Genomic DNA, 26,623 nt, shown 5'->3' on the forward strand with positions numbered 1-26,623 from the left:
GAGTAAATGCTACAGAATACCAATCTCTTATTGGCGCGTTGATGTACTTGGCAGTTACGACAAGACCAGACATCTTACATTCCGTCAGCAAGTTGGCACAAAGAAATTGTGATCCTCACATTGAGGATGAGAAGGCAGCAAAGCATATACTAAGGTATCTTTCTGTAACTAAATATTTAAAGCTCCATTTCAGAAAAACGGGCAAGCAAGCAGAGGGCTACGTAGATGCAGATTGGGGCAGCAGCGTAGATGATAGAAGGTCATATACTGGCTATGTATTCACTATGGCGGGTTGTGTTTTCTCTTGGGAGAGCAAAAAACAGAAGACGGTGGCTTTAAGCAGTACCGAAGCTGAATACATGGCATTATCGGCGGCGGCCAAAGAGGCAGTATATTTAAAGAGTTTGTTGTATGAAATGAATTGTTACAACAGAGGAAGTCCATTTATAATGTATGGTGACAATTTAAGCTCACAACATTTAGCGCAGAATCCAGTTTACCACAATCGCAGTAAACATATAGATATAAGATATCATTACATACGAGATATTGTCAAAAATAATGTAATTAACTTAAAATATTTAAATACTGATAATATGCCCGCAGATATTTTGACTAAAAATGTATGTAAAGTTAAACATGTAAAATTAATTGATTTACTTGGAATGAAACAATAATTGTTTGATATTACGGAGAAAACCATTGTTGTTGAGGAGGAGTGTTGAAAATCTGGCAATCACGAATAGCTGTAATAATGCTTATTCCCCTTTCCAACAACAACGTTTTTCAGTTACTTGCTGTTTGATCTAACATTTATTACATAGAGTTTTTAAGTCTTGAATAAACCACTGAAGTGAACGGTTGTCTAAACGTTTAATTTGAGTCCTTTTATTTATTCCGACACACTGTGGTAAAAAGTAAGTCCACCAACACAAGGAATTTCATTCAGTTTCAAATTTTCGGGATTAGGATTTCGGGATCTCGAAATGTACTCTTCGTCATCGATCCTATGTAAATATTGTCATTTTCACTTCATTTGTAATATTTAACGCAAATAATTATTGGAATTAATCTATTCGGTTACAGGTTTAAAAAAAAACCGCTAAATATAAAAAAACAAATGTCAGCCCCGAAATTTCGGGAAATTTTGGTGGTCTCTAAATGTTACATTTTTTCGCTAATTTATAATACTTTTAACATCCTTCATTTCACGGAATCCCTTATTTGTAAATAAAAACTAACCCCTCGTGATCCCTCAAAATTTTAACAAAGCCAAAATGTAGACAAACCCCGACCAAAGGTCTTTGACCTCGCCCAAAATGTAAACAAACCCTGACCAAAGGTCATTGACCTCGGCCAAAATGTAAACCTACTCCAGCCAAAGGCCATTGACCTCGGCCAAAAGGTAAACAAACCCCGGCCAAAGGTCATTGACCTCGACCAAAATGTAAACAAACCCCGACCAAAGCTCATTGACCGCGGCCAAAAGGTAAACAAACCCCGGCCAAAGGTCATTGACCTCGACCAAAATGTAAACAAACCCCGACCAAAGGTCATTGACCTAGCCAAAATGTAAATAAAACCCGACCAAAGGTCATTGACCTCGACCAAAATGTAAACAAACCCCCGCCAAAGGTCATTGACCTCGGCCAAAATGTAAACAAACCCCGACCAAAGGTCATTGACCTCGACCAAAAAGTAAACAAACCCCGACCAAAGGTCATTGACCTCAGTCAAGTTTGTATACGTTTTGAAGGTCACGTGCTGTCAGGTTTGTTTACGTTTTGAGAGTCACGTGCTGTCAAGTTTGTTTACATTTTGAGGGTCACGTGCTGTCAGGTTTGTTTACGTTTTGAGAGTCACGTGCAGTCAGATATATTTACTTGTTTTAGGGTCACGTGATTTCAGGTCTGTTTACACTTTTAGGGGTCGCGTGAGAACTTTGATGGTTTTGGTTATATTTTGATGAGTTACGTAATGTCAGGTTTATTTACATTTTAAGAGTTTCGTGATGTCGTGACATTTTGATAGGTTAAGGGTAAAGAGAGCTTAAATTTATTTATATATTATGATGTTAAAGGAAATCGTATTGGGGTGCTACGATTTTCAAGACCGGAGTCAAGTGAGATCAAGTTAACGATAAGGTTGGGTCATGTTAGATATAAGGGGTCTGGACTAATTGCAGTTACTTTTGGAATTCAACAAAAGTATGCTTGAGAAGATGTTTAACTTTTTATTAACTTTTTCATTTTCACCAACAAACAATAGCATATGTATCTAAGAAAATATATTCATTTGATTTGGTAAGATTTCATACAAAATAATAACATTTACGGTATATATGCGGTGGATTGCTAACAGAAGCAGAGTAATAGAATAGAAGCAGTATCAGAAGACCGTAAGAGGTCTAATGAATTCCTCACCATCTTCATCAACGTTTACGTTTGCTACCCTGTATCGATAAATGAGTATTGCCACCAAACCAATCTCGGTATTTACGATAAGGAACACACATCGATACTTTAAGCTCTCTAACAAAACTCAACTTTAATTGCCGTTACAAGGGTTGATATGGGTGTTAGTGGCAGGTGCTGGTGCTGGTGCCGGTGTGAAGTTGGCTGGTTGAGCGTTTATTATTTGGAATTTACACATACATAATTAATTATGATCAAAAATTTAATACTTGCACACGAGCCACCCAAACACACACAGTTGAAGATAGCAACACACACACACTTAAATGAATATATGCGAGAAGCCATTAGTTTGGTTGTGTGTCCGCATTTTAGGCAGGCAGACTTTGCCAGTTGTTTTTGGTTAAATATTTACAATTCGTGCCAAATTTGTATGCAAATCGCTTTTGCCTGCCACATCTCCATAAACAAAAACATCAAACAAATGAATAAATATATACATACATACATATATACCACACTAACAGGCTTTAAATGAAAATGAAAACAGAATGCGAGTCCCTGCTCACCAACGCTAATTTCGCTTTTAACACTTTGGCTCCTGTGTGCTTCTTCATAGCCATCTTTGTGAGTGTGTGTTTGTTGTAGCGCAGTTTATAAATCACAGCAAAGTGCCAAGCAACAATAGCTGAAGTGTGTTATTTTGCTATTTAACAAACAAATGGTTATGTATGCATAGAAAAGTGGCAAGGAGTTGGAAGTGACATGCCGTCTGTTCATTGATTCGAATTGCCAAGAATTACATCGACTGCCAAATGAACTCCTCTTGCAGGCATAACGGAAAACAATTAAGCGTGTAGGAGAGTTAGTCAATTTCAGTTTTAAGGTGGAGCCACTGCTGGTGAGCGCCGCTGGCAGTTGGAATTGTTTTTGTCACTCGTTAAGGTCATGTTTTGCTTTGCAGGGAAATCAAATCAGCTAGATGTCTGATCTAATGAAAAACGGCGATTCTAATGGTTTGATTTAAAAAGAAACGATGAGGATAGAGATTAAAAATCGGTTCACATAACTTCAGTTTCAAGTGAGTTTCGGATGCGAATATCTACTGAAAACTACCATAAGAATAATCCTCGATTAGATAATTTATAGACAATTCGGAGGTGTGACTTCGCTTAGTCTAGGCAACAACATATTTGTTGCGGAAATAGTAATTAATTGAGCCGTCCAAATATGTAAACGGAACCCGCTTCTTAATCCTTGAGGTAAGTACAAGTCTAAGTAACTTTGTCTAGATGATCTAAAATCGAATTGATTAATAGTATGTTAATGAATCTTCGGACAGCCTTTCATAGGGTTTCCAGCACCTAGCATGTTATGAAGATTGAGTTAAAGAACACTGCGTCATATAAGGAAACTAGATCGTAGTTAGATTATGAAGAAAATAGTATTCAAGACTAGAAATAAGTCGCATATAATTCCAAAAGACCATTATCCCGAGATGCCAATCCTGCCTTGAAGATGATGAAACAACAGAGTCCATTTCATTTATATTATATAACACTAGGCAAACAAATGACCTCACTTTGGAGCTGCTACTCTTGTAGTATTGAAAACTCAAATTGGTTGCGAGGATGAAGAGGACTCAAGATGAAGTACATACATATATACCGTAATTGGATACAGATTTAACTTAAGGTATTTCAAGGCTCTATGTACCACGAACAATGTACCAAGGAACTTTGGGATATACATAAAGTTGTGTTCAGTAGTGCGTGTGTTAGAGTATTATTATTGAAATTGGAAAAGAGACGAAATATATTAAGGACAGATGAAAGTAAAGTCGTTATTTTGAAGGCACATGTTCACGACAGTGTGTGCATCATCCACCGAAGACTGAATACCACCCTTGACTCACTATGATAACGGTAAAACATAGATGGTCAAAAATATTAGTTTGGACTTGTCTTTTATTTTTATGGTGCTGGACCCATATAGAGACGACTCTACACTGTCACGGATCACCAAGTCTACGTTGATATTTTGAATAGCACAATGTTACCTTATACTGAAAACGAAATGCCCTTGAATGGGTCTTCCAGCAGGATAATGACCCAAAACGTATATGTATGTAAGTCGGCTAGCCAAAGAGTGGTTTCATATCAAAGGGATTAAGATCATGTATTGGTCTGCGCAATGGTCCGACCTCAATAGATAACCTATGGGGTGATATTCAGAAAAGCAATAATCGCAGACTTTGGGTAATATTGAAGAATTCTTGGGTAGAAATACCTAAATCCCTTTGTGAAGGCCTAGTCAACTCTATGCCGCGTCACTGTAAGGCAGTTTTATATAATAGGAGCTTTTCTACCAAATACTGAACCCCATTTCTTTGTATCTAAACATACTCTTTAGATTTGCCTATGTTTCAGATAATTTTTTAAACCAGATGTAAAATAAAACTATTTTTTAAAGAACGAATTTTCGAGCTAAAGAAAAACAAGGAACTCCTCTTCGGGTACCTATTACAGAAACTAATGAATTCTTCAATAGATTGCTCCGACCATTTATTTACTTAAATACTAGGGGTTTTTGCTACATTGACTGCGATTGCATGATTTTACTTAAGCTTGAGCTAAAAGCAGGAAAAACTTGCAAACGGTAGGCACAACAAGGAATAAACTGTGGAATATTTTTACATCCATGTAGCAGACAAAATTTCCAAATTATAGTATAAGCTCAAAAACATCAAGACCTTTCCAACAATAACAACAGTATTGAATAACGATGAAAATCGAAACAACCAATTAACTGCGAAACCAATTCATAAGCGACAATATAATAATCTACTGGCGCAACGAAATGCCATTCATCAGCGACAGCGAAACGAACGAATTCCCGCGGCTTATTCACACATCAACTCAAAGTAACACCATCCAGAAATGCAGATACAACCTAAGCTCGCCGTTTGAAACCGAAACATTATTCACAACGGACCACACTACACTGCGTATACGTAACCATATATAACCTGGCGTCAAAGCACTACACACTTGCCAACACCGTACAGGTACCCACAAGCATAGCAATCGGATACCAAATTCTAATTGGTAGTAGTTATTGTGATAAATTTCGTTTAACTCCTTTTGTTTTTTTTTGTTGTTGTTGTTACAATTTACCAGCAGCGATTTTATTACTGCACTGTGGTTGTTGTTATTGCTTGTGTTAGTCCATTCGGTTATCGCCATTGTTAGCGGCAAACGTCGGTGTTATTTTGCGGTTGTCTGCCATTGTCACTGTTATTTTTGCGGTTTACAAAACAAGCATTTACATGCGAGCATAAGCACGTTCACACACACACACACACACATACATATACATGCGCTTGTGTATGATATGCCACTCTGTGTGCTGTGTGTTTGTTTGTTTAGGTATTTACCGCGGCTTGTGCGGCTCAAATTACCACTTTACTCTGTTATCATTGTTTTTGTTGTTGTTTTCATATTCTTCTGCGAAAAAAATGGCAATGTTGCCGTTCAGCTGGCACTTTAATACCGTCCTCAGGTGTATTCGAGATGTGTGCGAAATCTGATACGCTCAGCTGAGCTCAGCTTGTGAAAAAATCATTTTCTGTGACATAATCAGTTTGTTTCTAATAACTGCTCGATTGGTTAATGGTGTCCTTTAGTTGCTTTGCATAGATGCAATGGTAATTAATAAAAGTGAGGAAGTGATCAATTAGTGGCGAGTAAATATACATAACATTATTCAGACTAGACGAATGCATAAATTGCAGTCATGATACAATTTCTAAATATGTTCTATTATACAGACGACAAACTAGGAACACATGTCTGCTTAATATATTTTAACAACCGGAAAGTGAAAACCACCTCATAGGGTTAATTGAAACTAGGTGTTGGTGGGGACTGGTCACATTCACTTTTGGTATTAAACTATAACTGACATATACAATATATATCGAACATATATAATTTCGCATTAAAGGGATTTTCAATAGAACCCTACAAAAGTTGCAGCAAACGCCGCCATATTTTTTCCGACTTTTTGACATTTCTCTTCAGGAAGGTCATCATGGAATATAAAATTTACAACCGAAATTCGGAGTCGGTGACCCCAACTTTAAGAACAACAATTAAAAATCAACAATTTATTGTCGTCATAATCGTCCTGTCAGATCAACAACTGGGTGGCTGGTGGACAAATTTGAATCCACAGTCACAGTACAAAATGTTCTCGTGTCAGTGAGACAAAGAAGTGTCCGTAGTGTCGAAAATATTGTGCCGCTAGCGCATCAATTGAAGAAGACTTCCAGCAGTCTCTCATACGTCGTTCTCAAGCATTGAGCATCTTTCTTACGTCGTTGTGGCGAATTATGCGAAAAGATCTTGGCATCAACATCCTTACATGATCAAATAGAAGCAAGAACTGAAGCCGCTTGACCAAAAGAATCGTCACATGTAAGTGAGTCGGGCTGAGCAACAACTTGAAAATGATGTGGATTTTCATCGAAAAATCATCTTCAGTGATGAGGCTCATTTCTTGCTGAATGGTTTCGTCAATAAGCAAAATATGCGTTATAAGTCAAGCAGGAATCCACACGTACTCCATGAGTCACCATTGCAACCCGAAAAAATTAGGGTTTGTTGCGGTTTATGGACCGGCGCCGTCATTATGCCGTACTTCTTTCATGAAGATCAAGACCAGCACGATACTGTGAATGAGAATCGCTACCTCTCAATGATAACCGAATATTTTTGGCCCGAATTTGATGATATGGACTATGGACAATATGTGGTTCCAAAAGGACGGCGCCACAAGCCACACAGCGAATGTCACAATCGATTAATTGAAAACCAAGTTTGGTGAACGTGTTATCTCACGAAATGGCTCAGTCAATTGGCCGTCTCGATCGTGCGATTTGAAGCCGTTATCTCCTGTAGGGCTACGTCAAGTCTATGGCCTATGCCAACAAGCCTGCGACGATTGATGAAGTTCGTACAAATATCGAACGCGAAATTGCAGCAATATCGGCCGATTTATGCTTGAAATCCGTCGAAAATTGGAAAATTCAGTGTCTGTACTTTTACAAGTGTGTTCGTGGTGGCCATGCAAAAGAAATAGAGTACCAATGGCATCAAATTTACTTATTGAAAAACCCTTCGCATTCTGCGTGAAGCAAAAATTTATTTGAAATCAGTACACATGTACAATATGTTCACAATAAAAAATATATTATTAGTAAGCATAATGACCATAGATGCAGCTTGATTAGTTGCACAGTATCAGAAGCACTGGTTATTTCAATCCAATCACGATGATGATATACGCTTGTAAAAATCGTCGGCCTACCCTTTTCACCACAATACGAACCCCACGAAACAGTACCAACTACATGACCATCGCAAATTAACGGACCACCCGAATCACCACGACAGGCATCCATATCCCATTTACCCCGCTTGCCAGCACAAATCATCGTTTCATGAAATAAATTCCGATAGGATCGTCTACAATATGCCTGAGAGAATACTGTTAAATTGGCAACAATAGCATGAGCTGAGTATGGACCACGCTATACACATATGGGAAGAGCAAATGGTTAATTGTTTGTATACAATCCATTATATTTTCATATTCGTACTCACAAAAAAGAGCTGACCCCAACCAATAATTTGACATGACGTGCCTGGTGGGACTATTTTATTTACTAGCGGTATTATTTTAACGAAATCATTGTCGTCGGGAAAATGATGAACCAGCCGTAGAAGTGCAATATCGTGCGCACCTTTGCGTTTAAAGTGTTGGTGAGGCAAAACATCGCGAACTTTCATTTCAACGGTGCTTGCTTGCCTCTGAAAACGATTCGATGCGCCAGCAACGACGACAAGACGATGCGGACGCGTGACGACCTTGCGGCGGCTTAAGTGTTTAGGAGGAAATATATAAATCAAATAAGAACTAAAACTATCTTTCTCTCTCTCTTGCACACTCACTCAACAACACAATGCGCCGCGGTTAATATCAAATTGTCAGATATTATCGAGCCAACACAAAAGTGATTATCCCCAAAGTACGCGGTTGCCCTGGAGGTGCGTATGGATACCACATATTTATTCAGCGTATTCCCTGTTGGTTTATAGCCGCCAGTAATTAGCATTTTGTAGTCGCCGCCGTCATACGTAATATTGGGCTGAACTATTGGCAATCCGATCTCTTTGCCGTGTTTAAGATGATGTTCTCTGCCATGTAGGTGGCCATAGGCGTTTGCGAGGAATGCCAGTAGCGGCACAAGATGGTAGTAAATATGCAAAAGTTGCAGTGGAATCTGCATTGCCGTCTATTTTTTTTACACAATTTCTATTTTTATAGTACCAAAATATGAATAAAAATAATACAAGTTTATGCCATCTCGAGTGATTATTTTATGTCAGTAGAGAAAACTAAATCAAATATTTACATACAGATATGAAAAACAGAACAAAAACAGAGTGTGATCTTGGTCTGTTCGATTGGGATTCGAGGTGAAATATTCTTAAATCACATTACTAGTCAATTCACCATACCTCTGCCGACTCAATTACCGTGGAAAGCTCATTCTGAAATCATCATCTTCGGATATTTTTAGTAAGTGAATTTAAAAGAAACAAGTGAGGAAGGGATAAGTTCGGGTGAAAGCGAAGGTTTTATACCCTCTTTATATGTAATATATGAGGGCTGAGGTAATTCCTGAACCGACTTCTCTCATTTTCAACACCAAGGCACACTATATCCAAGACTATACAATCACTTAATTTGGCTAAGATATATAACACCTATATATGCGGTATAAAGCCCACCGGAAGTGTGATAATCCCAATATAAGGTATGGGAGCTAGAGGATGATATGACCCGATTTTAACCATTTTATGTACAGAGACACACTATTTGAAGAAAAGGATTCCCTCTGAATTACATTAAAATATCTGAGAGACTTGCCGAGATTTTCGGTAAAATCTTAACCTTAGGCCCTGAGTCCTTCATGTTCGATATCGGGGCCTTGAAAACTTATAGTTCGATTTCGACATTTTTTCCACAAATAGTTCCACAATTCAAATACTGTATTTGTGTTTAAAAAAGTTTTATTCCGCTATCTCGAAATGTATATATTATAAAGTGAACTTATCTGATGGAATTCAAAATTCTATTATATGGGAAGTAGGCGTGGTTGTGAACCGATTTCACCCATATCAGTGTGTCCATATTCGCCCATATCAGTTTCTGAGGTATGGTTATCAAATATTACTTTCATAACTTTATTTATGGCTTAGTTATGACACTTTATAGGTTTTTCGTTTTCGCCATTTTGTGGGCGTGGCAATTGTGCGACATCGCCCATTGTCCAGCAACCCTCTCACAGCAACCAAGATATCTTAATTTTTACTCAAGTAATCCGTTGCACGGACAGACGAACGTTCGGATTTCAAATCTATCACCATAAACACTTTGGTTTAGTTTAATAACTTACAAACAACCGTTTTGTGAACAAAACTATAATACTCTCTTCGCAAGTTTGTTGCGAGAGTATAAAAATAAATTTAATTAAACCGTGAAGACGGTTTCAAATCGAGGGCATATGTCAAAATTGATCTATGTAGGTATATAGATACATTTCAATTAAAGATATATGAACATAGGATGTACCAAAAGAACTGAAGTGACTTCAGTATTTTCACCACTTCTGCACCGCTTGCTACTTTGATCCAGTTACGATGATGAAATACACTTGTAAATACCGTTGGTTTCTTGACTGTTCCACAATATGAGCTCCATGAAACGACGCCGGCCACTTGACCACGGCAAATTAATGGACCACCAGAATCGCCCCGACATGTGTTCACATCCCATGTGTTTGGTCTACCGGCACAAATCATTGTCTCATCAAATACATCTGGATAAAATTTTTGGCAATATTCATATGAAAATACCGTTACATTGGCATGTATAGAATATGCTGAGTAGGGACCACGCTATACCAATGAAAAAGCATGGTATTAATTCCAAACACCTGTGTGAAATATAAGAAAGTATACACACATAGAAGACTTGACCCCAACCCAAGATGGTGCATTGAGTTCCATTTGGTATAATACGATCAGCCAAGGGAATTACTTTGATATAATCATTGTCGTCGGGAAAACTTCCATCCAGACGCAATAATGCTATATCGTGAGCACCTTCTCGTACAAATTCATGATGAGGTATCACATCGAGTATTTTCATTTCAACCGTTGTTATGTACTTCAGCAAACGATGCGGCGCCCCAGCGACTACCATAAGACGATGATCACGCGTAACAATCTTGCGACGACTAAAATTTGTGGTGTGATCAAATTTCATCAATAATAATAACATATGCAATATTCAAAGTACAAATTATTATTGGTGAAACTCACTCGACAACACAATGCGCTGCCGTCAATACTAAATTGTCCGATATAATTGAACCCGCACAAAAGTGATTATCTCCGAAGTACGCGGTCGCTCGAGCGGTGCGCACAGATACAACGTGTCTATAAAATTCGGACCTATGATTTTGTACACCGCCCGCAATAAGCATTCTGTAGTCTCCGCGCTCTCTTGACAAATTAGAATGGTTTATTGGTAATTTCAACTTTTTACTTTGTTTGTGATGGTGATGGTCGTTATGGTCGTGATGACTGTTGACGCTCGTAAGACTGTAGACATATTGCACGAATAGCAAAAATGATGCAATGCAATATAGTATAGACGTAAATCGAAGAAATATCGACATCGTTGCCCGAAAATATTTCTTATTTATATTATATCGTTAAAGAAAAAGAGAAAATGAAATTTCGTACAAGTAAATTGTCAATTTTTCGAAAGAATTGGATTGGTACACAGTAGGGGAACAAAAAGATGAACATGAAATCCGAAAATAATTGATATTGATATTGAAATTGATATTGATACTGATATTGATATTGAAATTGATATTGATATTGATATTGATATTGATATTGGTATTGATATTGATATTGATATTGATATTGATATTGATATTGATATTGATATTGATATTGATATTGATATTGATATTGATATTGATATTGATATTGATATTGATATTGATATTGATATTGATATTGATATTGATATCGATATTGATATTGATATCGATATTGATATTGATATCGATATTGATATTGATATTGATATTGATATTGATATTGATATTGATATTGATATTGATATTGATATTGATATTGATATTGATATTGATATTGATATTGATATTGATATTATTTTTTATTTAAGATATATTTGCAATAATTTCTTACAGCAAATAGCAAAATACAAGATATATTATCATTAAAATTTTGAATTCGATTAGTACCGATAAACTGCATTGCCCTTCCATAGCTGCTTTTATCCATTCCCTATTATGATATAGATCAGTGTATAGACTTGGCACATCCAGCTGACCGCAGCCAAGAGTCCAGGAGACAACCGCTACCAGCTTATCGTTGCAAATAAGTGGACCACCGGAATCGCCGCTGCATGGATCGTGATCGTACTTATCCTTATCGCCAGCGCATAGATCCCCCGGTGTGTAACGCGGATGAGCCTTTTGACATTGCTCCTCGCTATAGAGTAACAAGTCAACTTGCGAAATCATGGCCGCATACGGTCCATTCTGCGCACCAAGCAAGCAATAGACAGTAAATACTAAATAATAAATCAAATAAACCTATATTGAAAAACCAACAACTTACATTGTAAAGTCTTCCCCAACCGAGAACTATACAACGACTACCATATGGCGGTGGTTCAGTCGGTAGCGCCATAATTTGTACGCGTGCATTTAACACAAGAGGTGACATCAACCGAATCAGTCCTATATCATTTGTGCCGTACAGCGTAAAATTCAGATTTACAACAACTCTATCAACGGCCATTAGTCGCGTAGTTGGACTACGTCTTATGCGATTCATGGTGCCAATTACAGCAATTATTGTGCGTGGACGTCGCGGAAGTTTCGTAATACTGTGCACAGAAGAAAATGAAATCGCTAAATAGTGACAGTTATTAATGACATGGCATAGAATTTACATACTAGACCAAACACTGCGCCGATGAGACTATCCAACGGTAACTAATAATGACGCCGGCGCAATAATGATTATCACCGAAATATTTGGTGGCGGTGCGTAGCCGTAGTGAGACCATGAAACGAGTATAGTTCAGCAATTCCGGTACGCGGAGACCACCGGCTACGAGAAATCTATAATCTCCCTTCTGTGCTGTTAAATTTTTAGCCGAGGCACTAGATAGTTGTGTTAATTGCAATAATACGAACACAATCAATAACACATTCACCTTGGACATTACGCCGAATATATTATTTGAAATCAGTTTTTTTTTCTTCAACAGATAGATATATCTGCTGTGTATATATTGAAAAAAAATTACAAAAGTCAATATTTCTTTATAGTTTTTCGTAAGTCAAAAAGTATTATTTTGAATAGTTTAGTGTTCCAAAACGAAAAAATGTGATTTATTTAACATCCTCCTTTTGGTTCCGTATGACTGGGACCCATTTGAAAAACTCGTTTTGCGGCGATCTCCATGACGACGGTAGCCATTTATTCGACTTAAATAAACCTACCGCCTGGGGACTGACTTCTCCAAGTTAGGAAACAAAACGAACTCATCCGAAACCAAATCTATCAGTGTCTTTTGACCATTTTTCATTCTACGGGTAACCGATCAATGACACTAACAGCAGTGCACCTTTCAGCAACCTCCATTTGTCAAGGCACCTGTGTGTGTGGCTCATCAAAAACCGAGATGCGACCGCATTAAAACTCGTTAATGGAATCTTTGATGCTCGTCATTAGAGGAAAAAAATCAGACCCATCCGAGTGAGCATAAAGCTGTGTATGTCCCGGCTAAGGACCTCAGTATTGACAAACCAATACGAGTAAGATGTGACATTGTGCCCCAGACGAAGACGGTACAACATCATGGAGACTGTATGTCGGAACTAGGGGATACGATCAAGCTAATGCAGTATTCTACCAACAACATGAGAGATCCTCTCAGCATGATAGTAAAGCTTCTAACTTCATAATTGCTCAGCAGGAGCACATTGCAAACAAGGTATTCCCGCTATGCCAGCGAATGTGAAAACAAACCGAAGAGGTTCCGTAATGAAACACAGGCGAAGAAATTCACCCATAAGGAAGTGATTAATAAAAAGTCGAAAAATAGCACACCTTTTAACCTTGAGGACGGAGTCGGAGACTTACTCCTCGTCACATTTAATAAGATCTGATGCTATACAATTTATTTTAAATAATTTCAACTTATGTCAAAGTTATTGATTTCTTAAATCGGTTAGTAAACGATAGTTATTGTTATTAATATTAACAAAACCACATCAACAAAAATGTCATGGTCAATATATCTCAAAATTACACCTGAGAGCCAACATTAGCTACATGTTTATCTGCATAGATATTTAGATGCACTTATACAGTCTCTTGCCCCAAACGATGCAGCAAAACTTCATAATTGCTTCAACACTCGTTTGTGTACAAGTACTTGACGGTGTCCTTGCAACATGAGAGCTAGTACATTATTTACATAGGGATATGTGTGTTTTTGTAGTGCTGCATTTTCTGACAGTTTATGCAAAATTCGCCCCCAAAATGGCAATTTGCAAATTTAATGGTGTAAACAAATTCAATCAATGCATGTAAACAATGACAGGCACCAGGCAAAAACACTGCCACTGCGCCAGTGCCAGCAATAACGTCAACAATATACAACAACAACAAAGCGAGTAGTGAGTGAAGGAGTAACCAACAATAAAAACGAAACGGAAACGGAAGTGCAAGTGCAAGGCAAGAAACCGCAACGATGCAAGTATGACCATTATCCACACACAAACACACACACTTATACACATTGCAACATACTGGCACTCTCTGTGTGGTACAAAGTATTTGCTATGACGTAGACAGTGCGCGACATGTGATTAAGAGCACTTCATTTAATGATATAATATTTATTAATTATTTGAAATTTCAGAATTAAAAAGTAGTACACTTTATAGTTTCCTATCTTTCAGACAAGTATTTCTCCTCATAACTAGCCTACAGTTTTCAAGATATTCTCCATATTTTAAACCTTCTAAAAATCCCAAAAGAAACGGTTGGATCTAAGCCATCAAAGGTCGAGTTAAAATAAATCATGTACGTAGTCGATGATTACCTGCCGAACACAAAAGTTTTCGCTTGACATTGTCGTAACTGACCCGCTTTTCTTAACCAGTCGCTTCAGAAATGGAGCGATTCGATAAAAAGTTCTACCATGACTGAGTAGAGGAAAAGCCCTCTCTCGGCAGAATCTTGCTCTCGAGTAAAAATCTATAAATCGCACATCAATGCCAACATCGGCAATAATGGCACCATTACTGTTTCTATATCTACAGCGTGTGTTCAAAAAATAACGGGAATTTTCGATTTTTGGAAAAAGTATTTATTCACTAGTCTATATTAATGTAGTTGTCTTTAAAATAGAAAACTTCTACCAATTGTCGAAACACTTCTGAAACTCAACTTTTGGGTTAGCATTTTGCCCTTTCAGCAATTTGTAGTATACTTGTAAAATGACGGCCCTTTAGGGTTCTCTTTATTATTTGAAAAATTAAAAAGTCACTCAGAGCCAATTCTGGCGAATATGGAGGCTGGTTACAGTATTGTTTTTGACCAGAAATTCACGAACAAGCAACGAAGTGTGAGCTTTTGACAAACGGAAATCGTCATACATAACAAGAGATTAGGTTCCAAGTTCCGGGGATATTCACCGTATAAAATAGAACTAAAGTTAAAAGATTTGTAATAACTTCGGCTAAACAACTGTCGCACACTGTATAATTCCTATATAAACATACATATTAATCCCTAAAATATACACACATATACTCAAATGCATATGGAGCATACTGCAAAACTTTTACCCCTGCTGACACCTCTCCAATGCAGTAAGTGGTGCGGGGCCACAATCAGTGTTGTGGCATCAGTCTGGGTTGCAATAGTTAAATGGTCGATCAATCGTTATTGTTATTCACCTACTCCCCTACCACTTGCTCCACCTCTGATCCGCATTGCATGTGAAAACGTCCAGCTGTTGGTTGGGCTTTATTTTCTTGCTGTTGATTGTTTATCTGTTTGTGCCGAGACAAACCGATTTGAGAAGCGCAAACTGTAAATGGGGGCAAGAGGAATTGTCAGGGACTAGCGCAGAGGTATGTTCACATATGTGATTTCACTTGCTACGAATGCTTAACGCGTTGAGACTTTCATGCAAATGTAGCAAAAACTTACAAAATATTCTCTCAGTGCGCATATTTATATATGAGTGCTGGTGCTATAAAAACAAAAAAGCGCACCAGAATGTTATTCTTTCACTTTGCTTGACATTCTTATTTACTAAAGTTTTGTTTCTGAATAAGTTACAAAGTAACAAAATATTGAGTCGATAGGTGGCGCTCTGTGTCGGAAGAGAGCTGTTTTGAATGGGAAATCAAGAAACAAATCAGCTTCTACAGATTGAATAGTGAACAGATAGGTGAACCGATAGATTTTCATTTAATGCCTATTGAGTTTCATAAAGATGCCTTATAAAAAATCTGAAATATCAACTTTAAAATGCACCCGTATTAGTACAATTATCTTTTTGTGGAATGAAATAATTCTAAATTAAGCATCCCCAATTTGTTTTACATATATCGTACTGTGAGTGATATATAAGGTATTAAGGCGACCAGAAGATCGAAAATCATTGTACAAATTGTTACAATTGTTTTCGTCCAAGTTCCAGTAAATATTAAGCTTGGGACCGTGAGAGGATTGCTTTCGAAAATGAGCAAAATCGCCCGCCTATGGGTCGAAACCCATATCTCAGGATCTACTCGACCGATTTCAATGAAATTCGGTATATATTTTCTTGACACCCTGATAACATGGATGAAAAATGGGCGAACTCGGTTCACAATCACGCCTACTTCCCACATAACTCAATTTTGAATTCCATCTGATTCCATCACTTTATAATGTATACATAAGGGACCAATGAAGATAGCGGAATAAAACTTTACACAAATACTGTATATGATCCGTGGCATCACTTGTGAAAAAATTGTCGAAATCGGACCATATATTTTCAATGCCCCTGATATCGAACATGAAGAACTCAGTGTATTAGGGTAATTTTTCACCGAAAATATCGGTAAATCTCTCAGATATCTTAATTTACGTCAGAGGAAATATTTTTCTTCTAATAGTGTGTCTCTGTACCAGAAATGTTTAAAATCGGGTCATAACTTCCCCTAGCTCTCATATACCTAATTATAGGATATGTAAAGAAGACGTTAAATTCATCCATTTATTAAAGTTTACACTCGTCCAAATGCAATATTTCGCCTCTCTCCCTCTCTTGCAAGCTCTCAAAAATATGACTTTATCTACGCCATATGAAGTGTCAAAGTAAAAAATTATATTAAATAAAGTAAGCGCAAAATTTTATTAAACAAATTGCATTCCCACTACTCAAAAGTAATATAAGAAATTTGTAGAGAATTTGCCCACACACATAACGGTACATGCGTGCAATAACAATTCTACCACCAGGCACACACATTCACGCCCTTTTCGACGTCTTAGATTTTGCAAATAGAGAAAAGTGACAACAACGAAAATAAAAAAAATAAAATTCACTCGCCAGTGCCTGCACTTGCAGTGATCAGCGATATGAAGCATGAAAAAGTTTAGGTCATAAATAATGTCGACGTCTGGAAGCAGGTCACACTTAACTTAACCAACTCAGCAACACTTGTTTTGGCGCTTTGAAATGTCACTTGTTTCTTTTTTTTTTGTCTTCTGTGCTCCACCTACTGCTGATGATATCTCAAGCTGCCTTTAATTTGCTGCATATGAGTATTTTAGCAAGTACAAGTACTACCATATAAGTACATAAGAGCATGCATATTCTACTGCTTGGATATGAAGACGCTTATAAAGGAATATTAGTGTACACTGAGCGAAAATAAATTGAATTAGAATTCCTTCAAAGAAGTCTAAATCGGCATATGTGAACGCGCTTTTTTGGAGATCTAGTATTTCCAAGAGGTATCGCTGTCAAACTAACTGTCAAAGTAATCACATGTTTTTGACGTTTATGTCAGTTTACTGTGAATAATCCAAAGTCGCAGCCGCACAACGTTTAAGAAACTTTTTACAACTCCAAAAAACACGAGTAATAAAAGATTTGAGGCCTCTATAAATATATTAATAAAATTTGAGGTTATGTAGAAAGTCTACAAATTTAATTATATCTCCCATTAAAGTACCACCCTAATGTGACATTGCAGCCTATGCCATTTTGTCCAAAAAACTACTTAAGTAAACAGCAGCATTCGCCACACAAGCACTCATTTTTGAAGCGCATATCTTTGCCCTCTGTTTTTAGGCTCAACGACATACATGGACCATTTAGATATTTGAAGACATTTTTGCCAAAGACTCACATAAGTAGCATAGCGCTTTCAATATTGCCAACATATTGCCAACAAACCCCAAAAATAGAGGAAATAAGAACAAAATTAAGTAGTTTCAGTGCTATCAGTGGCTTGCAACATGAAACTCAAGAAGCAACGTTGTCTATAATGCGCTTCGTCTACGTGTTTGCGTGTCTGTGTGTGTTGCGAGCACAGATTTATTTTCTTTTTATCAGTTCCATGCAGGCTGGACTGTGATTGCGAGTACACTGACGTTCTAAGTAGACTTGTGAAGGGGTTTTGTGGCTGTATGTGTACATGTTTTGACAACTAAATAGAGACAACTGCATGTTTGAGTTGGAAAATAGTTCTGTATTGTATAACATGCATATGCCTTTAGAAGTTTAAGACACTTTTATGGTAGTACTTCAGGTATCGATAACGAGTAATACCTTCGACAATCAGTTGTTACAGTCTTTCTTCCGAGCTTGCTTTAGAAAGTGCAAGGCTTGTTTGAAATTACAGTTGTTACTTTTCCAACGGACCCATAGTAAGGCTTGAGTTCTATTGTTTAAATTCGCTGGAGTGGCTGGCGCTCCTCGCTTTAAATTCTGTTCGCCGACTTTAAGAAAGCATAACACGTAACTTAATCAGGCTAGCGTTAAGTAGCAAGAGATCCCTCACAAAGTGACCCACCTAATCCAAGTTGGTACAACAATTCGAAATTGGCGGTGCTTTATAAAGATAAATGCTGGAGTTCGTTAAGGCTGCACTCTGTTCCCTCTTCTCTTTGCCATCATTTTAGATGACGTCATGGGCACATTTACTTTACACAAAAAAAACATGCATCCCTCCTAACTTGGCTACGCTGGCTAGGTAATGTTGTTGGAATGGTTCAAAGTGCTCCAGCTCTGAAAGTGTTCGATGCAGTACCCGCTGATGGAAGCCAAGGAAGAGGGAGGCCTCCACTCCGATGGAAGGACTAGGTGGAGAAGGACTTGTCTTCACTTGATATTACTAATTGCCACCAAACTGCCAAAAGGAGAGGCTATAACCCCGTGTCTACCCCAGTCAAGAAGAAGAGAACTCGACATGGACTTCCCGGATGTCATTTATCTCTTGTCCAACAAACTTTTTGAGATGCAAGAAGTGGTAAATAATCTTGTTGAGCTGTCTGTGCATACCATCAATAAACAACGCAATGAGAGTCAATCACTTCAGCAGAAGTCAAATAAGGATTAGCAATTAGAAGTTCGAGTTAGTCTGATGGAAGTTCCGAATCGAATGCCAATCGTGGTATGAACAAAGCAAAGACGACGTTTGAATAAATCGGCACGGGTAAGCTCTCAAGTCTCCAGAGGTATAAATCTAATAATGTTCTCTAAATATAAAATCAACGGTGACTAGGAATCATTCTAACTTAACAATAGACTAAGTAACTAAGTGCTGTGGATATAAACAAAAGAGGAAGGGAAGCAAAGCACGAAAAAATAAGAACTACCCCGGATAGAGTCCCGAACAAGGAAGTCACAACCAACCGAAACAACTTGGAAAAGGTCGGAAAGACGCGGACTAACCGGTATCAGCATTACGGGGACGTCAGTCTTGAACCATGTGAGATGGACGCTCTTTAAACCTTGTTAAGGTCGTATCGTCCATAAAGTAGTAATTAAAAAAAGAAAATAAGAATAATCTAAAAACCTTAAACACTTATTATTGGGACTTAATAATATCCAGATCTGATTTGAATATATATTATTGGGTATATTACATAGCGGCTTCTAAATATGTCTCACAATATAATTATTATTTGAATTACTTTCATTATACAAATTGAACTTTCTTTCATATTTTTAACACCATTTTTATTGACATCTTTTATTGTCATGTACAAAAAGAAATCAACCTCTTAACTGAAAGTGTCCACGCTATTTACATAAGTAATAGGTGTTTTTATTAGCAACTTGACCTTTTCAGACCCAACAACTTTTAAGCGCAATCTGCTACACTGATCCGCATGTCATTTCTATTTGTTTGTATTTATTATAATAACTTGAAGTGTTTTACACACAGCGTTAGGCACAAGTTCCAGCCCAGCCAAAGTCTAGCCCACTGCCAACGCGTCGCATATTAATAGCTTAAACATGCATAAACTCTACTTAAGCCGCCGCGCACCATTGCGCCTCACAACAACAACTCTATGAACTTTGCCGCACTGCCAAGATACCACCACTCATTCTTCTTTTCTTCGTATTCTACATCCGCTGGCAATTGTTTGTCAAAAAAAGTTACACGCAAAGAAAAATAGAGCGAGTGCTGGGAATAAGCGAAGAAAAATTGAAATTATTTGTCCTGCGGGATTTTTTGCGGCTGCTGAGTTGTATTCACTCCAATCCAACCCACACCAATCCAAATAGCGTCCAAAGGCAGCAGCAATTGCTGAACCAAGAGACACAGGGTATGAAGAGCCGAGTTGACTTTTTAACGCCACTCATTCGCATTTGCTGGTATTTATTTTTTGAATATGCTTCGCTCACTCTGCATGTATTTTTAACCGCCATTTATTCGGTTGGTTGGCTAACTGTTTATTTTTTGTTGTTCTTTTTTTGCTGTTGGTTTGGTTGACTGTTCGCCGGGTTTACCGCGTTATTTGTCGCTTTGTCAAGCCATTTGGGAATTGTGCAAAAGAATAACTCGCGAGGCACAATATCACGCAAAAAATATGTAAAATAAAGTCCCGAAATAATAAAGAAACACTTTTCATACTTTTTTACGCGCGCTGACAGTGTATATTATTTTAACTCTATTAAAATAATATATATTATGACACTTTAACACATTTCAACTGGTATGCATACAGATATAGGAATGTGATTGGATGAGGTATTCATGTTTGTTTACTTTTTTTATAATATATCATCGGTAATTTTTCAAGTTCTTAGCAGAAGTATAAGCTGATGTCTATTAAATTTATTTATCTCTGGCAACATGTTGCACATAGTTTTATAGTTTCTTTGAATAGAGGTAGAAATATGTATATAATTTTTACTTGTACTAGGATAAATACGCATATCTTCTTCTTCTTGACTGGCGTAGACACCGCTTACGTGGTTATAGCCGAGTCCACAACAGCGCGCCACGTATTCCTCCTTCTGGCAGTTTGGCGCCAATTGGTTATACCAAGCGAAGCCAGGTCTCTCTCCACCTGGTCCTTCCATCGGAGTGGAGGTCTCCCTCTTCCTCGGCTTCTACCAGCGGGTACTGCATCGAAGAACTTTACTTTTCAATTGCCTACTTAGTCCATAGTAGCACCTGTTGGCAGTGTGATTCTGTGTTGGCAGAACGACAGGAAATATTTCGTCTCATATATACTTAGTTCTCAAGAATGGAATTGGGCATTGCCACGCACTGGATTATTGAAGGATAATTGGCGAAATATCTCCTGTCATCAAACAAACAGTCAGCCCACTCGCGTCTTGGCTCCCACGACACTGTTGACAGTCACACTTTGAAGTCGTAGATAGTTTCGTCTACTTGGGAACCAGCGTTAACAACACCAACAATGTCAGCCTCGAAATCCAACGCAGAATCACTCTTGCCAATAGGTGCTACTTTGGACTGAGTAGGCAATTGAAACGTAAAATCCTCTCTCGACGAACCAAAATCAAACTCTTCAAGTCGCTCATTATTCCCGTCCTGATGTATGACGTAAAAGCGTGGACGATGACAATATCCGATGAGACGACTCTTGGTGTTTTCGAGAGAAAAGTTTTGCTCAAAATTTATGGTCCTCTGAACATTGGCAACGGCGAAAGACAGCGGCTAAGCGGGCTAGGTAATGTTGTTCGAGTGAATGAAAACACTCCAGCTCTGAAATTGTTCGATGCAGTACTCGCTGAAGGAAGCCGCGGAAAAAGACAAGCTCCACTCCGTTGAAGCTTGGTCTCTTCAAAGTGGAAAGGAAAGCTTGGTCTCTTCAAAGGAAAGTGAACTGGCTGCACTTGGTGTGTCCAGTTGGCGACAGAAAGCAATAAAAAGAAATGAATGGAGAGCTCTGTTGGATTCGGCTATAATCGCGTAAGCGGTTCCTACGCCAAATAAATATACATATATATAACTAGATTGCTGAGCTCAGTAACTGAATGCCACCGTTTTCCGGCTGAGTATTCAAAGCAATCGAATAATGATTTCTTATGAATTGATCACCGATAGTTGATCAGAATGATATTTTTTTCAGGCCTCAAAATGCCTATCCGTCTAGTATTTATGGATGCCTTCATAAAATACTCTTGAGACTTAAGATAAATGATAAATGATAATTATAGTGCCAAAGACTCAACAATGCGAGAAGCGTAGTTGACATAACCAGTTCATTATCACTTAAGTGTATTCGTTAATGCTTAGCTAATGCTAAGCTTACTGAAGATGTCACACAGTCTACTTCTTCTATTGGGTTATGATACAAAAAAAAATTTACAGTTTCAGCATATTTACTAAAAAATCATCGCTTCTGTTACTAACCGATCCTCGAAGACAATTTTATGTAACAGAGTAACCTTCGTTATTTATAGTCAAACTCAAGCATTATAAGATTGATCTATCTGAAGGCTGCATATGCACCGTAATACAAGGGAAAGGATTTCTGGTCAATAAATATGAAAAGCACATAAGACCGATCCAGAAACAGAAAATTAGAATTCGTCTGACCAACTTGATCTCCATTATACTGGCCTTCTCGACGATACTTTCCTTAAAGGACTGGGCTGATCGACTTGAAATAGGTTTAAAGTTGCAATGGCATCAGTACACCTAACTCAACTAGCTTTTTCATTCTGCTAGTTGAAATTAAAACCAAGACTCTAGTTCGAACTGCCAGTCATATTACAAAATATCGTACAAGAAGATAAAATTCCAACAATTTCTCTTAAAGATGACCAAAAATCTACAATATTTCTTTGTCCAGAAAACCTACAGATGTTCTTCTACACAAATATTGTATGCAAATATTAACCAGAAATCATAAAACAAATGCAACAGAAGTTCAGACAAAAAATACAATATTCATAACCAAATAGAACATTTTCATTCACTTTCAACATTTTCAATAAAGCAATTTACAATAGCTTTCCAATGCTTAAATCACAGCAGCAAGAGCAACAACAACATTTTATTAAAATACGAAACAAGTGGCTGCTGCGAGGTCAGCAAAACAATATTACCATTGACCTTCGATTGTGTCGATTGCGGTGTTGGCTCGCTTCACTTCGATGAAATTGAAATGTGTAAATGCCATTTCGCAGGCAAGAGCTGCGAAAAACTTTTATCATAAATTTCGAAACAGCTGCCAAAAAAAGGTGTCTGTTCGCGCCGAAGCGAAAGTGTGAAAGTGCGCAAGCACATTTTTTTTTTCAACACATCTTTTATGGCGGTCCAAGCTTTACTCGTGGTTAAGGTCACCCATGGCGCTAGCAACAGATATTCATACGAAAAGGATGTACTCGAGTACATGGCCAGCAAAATGGCAAACACCAATTTGGACAATCGAAATGCGTTATTGCACAGTTGAATGCGTAGTGATTTCACTTTTCTCGGTGGTAAAGAAAAAGTTCTGAAGTATATTTGTAAAGTGTAATGTGTTTTTTGGTTGCGTTTGGTGGTACCATTAAAGCAATTTAGTGCATGTGTTGGCTCTGAAGACAATAATGCTTTTCATAAGAGTGACAAAGTGGTGATGCCTACAAGTGGGTTGTGTTAATATTTAAGATTTTCGGAAACAACACTTGAAGCATTGATTTTGGATCATAAAAATTTTAAGGCTTTACATACATATATCAACAATTATTAATAGGATGAAGTACTTTGAATTTTTATGGATATAAGAATGATTTCAAGTGGGCATTTCCAAATTTTTTGAAGTCTCTATAATCTAAGTTAACTCAAAGCAAATAGGCGTCATTACTTTCTATATATAGAAAAGTACTATATATAGCCAATGGTGCTTTTCACACTCATCTTTAGAAAATGTATCTGCCTAAATATATATATATATATATTTGAAAGACACATACAAAACTAGTACTTTTCATATTACATACTACTAAGATAAGTTTATTCACATCAAATTTTGAGCACCATGTCGTATGAGTAATTTTATTTAATGTGGTTGAAGTAGTACACCATTTGCTAAGGTGAAATATTTTTATTTCGCCTTCACAATTAATATTCCTAAATTTAATTTTTGTAATATAACAACAGACCTCAAATTATTCAACAGTTTTTTCACAGTTGTGTTGTTGTTCCTAAAACAGTTATGTATTTGCATATGCGCTGCGGTAACCAAGGAAGGGTGCCATGCCTTTTACATGTTGTTTTCGCACGATTGAGCGCCATATTTGATTCAAAGTCACGTTTTATCAAAACATAAAATCACACAATCGAAATTTATACAGCAACAGGGTGGTCCACAAATTTGATTTTGAATTAATTACATAGAAAATATGAAAGAAATATGAGATTTAAATATACAGTTATAGTTATTTATTTAAAATTATAATTAATTAAAGTAAAAAATTTTAAAGTTTTTTAAACCCCAAATGAAGTCGAAACAATAAAGCAAAGTAGATTAACTTAGTCTTTGTATTAATTTACACACTCAGCCATTATTATAGGCAAATAATTATATTCAAAAGAGTTTAACTGAATTGGCTTTTTTCTAGACCCATTTATTTTTCTTCCCGTCCGTCCGTGCAAGCGACAACTTCGGTAAAAATTGAGATATCTTAATGAAACTTCGTACACGTATTCCTTACCACCATAAAAAGGTTGGTATTGAAATAGTCACAGTTTGAAATTGGCTAAAATCGGTTCACACAGTACCCTAAACCGGAGATTATGTTACCGGAACCGGATATGGGGCATCGAGATCGGTTTTGGGGTGATGATGCTAACGCCACCGGATATGGGATAACTGGATATGATATTACCGATACTGGAAATAGAGTAGCCGGAACCGGATGTGGGGTAACCGGATTCGGAGGAACCAGATATGATAGAACCGGTATAACAAGATATGAATTACCGGACCTGGAAATGGGCAACCGGGATATGAGGTGCCCGGCTATGGGGTAACCGGAACTGGATATGATGATGCCGGAACTGTACACTAGGGAATGTATACTTTCCCTATTCATAATTTTGAGGTCCATCTGATTCGTTAACTTTACAATCTATAAATTAAGCACAACACTTTGCACAAATATTGCATTTCTAGTGTGACATAAAACACAAAAAATTTACATCCTACATCTCAATCCTACATCGAACTAAAATATTTCAAGGCACCAAATATCGAACATGAGGACTTCAGTGCTTGTGGCTAATTTTTCAACGAAAATATAGGTAAAAGTCTCAGATATTATGAAACAAATTCAAAGAAGATGTGCTTCTGTGCCAAAAATGGGCAAATTCGAGTCAACACTTCCTTAGCCCCCATATACCTCATATACGGGTTTTCAAACTTCTGCTGGACTTTTTAACGCATATATCGGTTAATATGTGAGATATCTTAGCAAAATGATGTGAATTCGTGGATATGGTGTACCTTTGTGCTGAATATTAGCGAAATCGGTTCAGGAATTATCCTAGTCCTATACTAGATATTATGATTTTCATTATTCTAGTGGACGTTATGCCGAGTATACAGGTCAAATTCTGTGTTAACTTAATAATATTATATAAATACATTGAGAGAGTATAAAATCCGCATCCGAACTTAGCCTTTCCTTACTTGTTATCAAAGGCCATTATTTTAGGGAGATGCGAATAAACTTTTCATCCACTGGCTTCTATAGAAGTAGTATAATCAAACTTTCGAACAACCCGTTATTATTTACAAAAATAATATGAATATAACAAAAGGAGCCATGCCATATTATGTTAAATTGTACTTATTATGTTAATACCCCCACCTTTTATATGAATTAGGAAATTATGTAAAACTCATATTTACGTTTAACAAAAGATTTTTCGAAGGTAAGATGGTAAGTAATGACAAGGAAATCCTTAAATTGTTGCTAAGGCATACCTTTTAAATAAGTAAGAGTTTGTTAACAGCTGAAATATGTGAACTTAAGTATTTAAGTTAAATACTTAAACAAATGGTGAGACGTGCATGGGGTGATTTTGATAAGGAGTTAAGAGAAATGATAAGGGTATGAGTATATTATAGTTTGAAACTAAGTATAAACTAAACATTTCTCAGTACAATACTTAACTAGAAATCTCATCCAAATCATATTGTACTATAAATTAATTTTTTCTTCATTTTTTACATTCATACCACTTAATGACATATCCAACAAACAATTTAAAAACTGCCACAATGCATTACTAGTGATATCTAATTTCTACACTGTCACAGAGGCTAGCTGTCATCGTTGAAAAGCTTGTGCAGCTATCGAGATACAAAAGGCTAGAAAGCAATTCTCAGCTGCAATTAAAATTGCAATCATATTGCTGCGAGTAATAACAGAAAAATATAAACTAAATGACTAAAAGCAAAGAAAAAATGCACAGCAATAATTACGCTGTCCATGCACTCGAGCATTACTTTCCGCAATTATTATCT

The 26,623-nt window shown here is 37.1% G+C and overlaps 4 protein-coding genes across 5 annotated transcripts in view; all 4 read right to left on the reverse strand.

The window, feature by feature from the left end:
- The window catches only part of LOC128922274 (uncharacterized), a 165,965-nt gene that overhangs the window by 99,277 nt on the left and 40,065 nt on the right, over nt 1-26,623 (reverse strand). The gene's annotated exons all lie outside the window — the stretch shown is intronic.
- Nucleotides 7,585-8,900, reverse strand: LOC105212250 (trypsin-3). 2 transcript variants are annotated; one of them, XM_011184116.3, is made up of 3 exons: nt 8,429-8,898; nt 8,081-8,354; nt 7,585-8,007 (listed from the first exon to the last, which is right to left on the reverse strand). In XM_011184116.3, exons 1-3 carry the CDS (start codon nt 8,764-8,766, stop codon nt 7,651-7,653), a joined length of 969 nt encoding a protein of 322 aa, XP_011182418.1. In that variant the 5' UTR covers nt 8,767-8,898; the 3' UTR covers nt 7,585-7,650. The 2 variants fall into 2 exon arrangements, with proteins under 2 accessions (XP_011182418.1, XP_028896011.1); XM_029040178.2 differs by having other exon boundaries at nt 7,799-8,007; nt 8,077-8,354; nt 8,429-8,900.
- LOC105212199 (trypsin-3-like) lies at nt 9,949-11,325 on the reverse strand. Its single transcript, XM_011184050.3, has 3 exons — nt 10,868-11,325; nt 10,509-10,782; nt 9,949-10,441 (listed from the first exon to the last, which is right to left on the reverse strand). Exons 1-3 carry the CDS (start codon nt 11,224-11,226, stop codon nt 10,085-10,087), a joined length of 990 nt encoding a protein of 329 aa, XP_011182352.2. The 5' UTR covers nt 11,227-11,325; the 3' UTR covers nt 9,949-10,084.
- On the reverse strand, nt 11,723-12,940 carry LOC105212251 (putative trypsin-6). Its single transcript, XM_029040180.2, has 3 exons — nt 12,550-12,940; nt 12,209-12,479; nt 11,723-12,129 (listed from the first exon to the last, which is right to left on the reverse strand). The coding sequence occupies exons 1-3, from the start codon at nt 12,819-12,821 to the stop codon at nt 11,770-11,772; spliced, it is 903 nt and encodes a 300-aa protein (XP_028896013.1). The 5' UTR covers nt 12,822-12,940; the 3' UTR covers nt 11,723-11,769.

Source organism: Zeugodacus cucurbitae, chromosome 5, assembly GCF_028554725.1.
Source record: "Zeugodacus cucurbitae isolate PBARC_wt_2022May chromosome 5, idZeuCucr1.2, whole genome shotgun sequence".
In the NCBI taxonomy this organism is placed as follows: Eukaryota; Metazoa; Arthropoda; class Insecta; order Diptera; family Tephritidae; genus Zeugodacus; species Zeugodacus cucurbitae.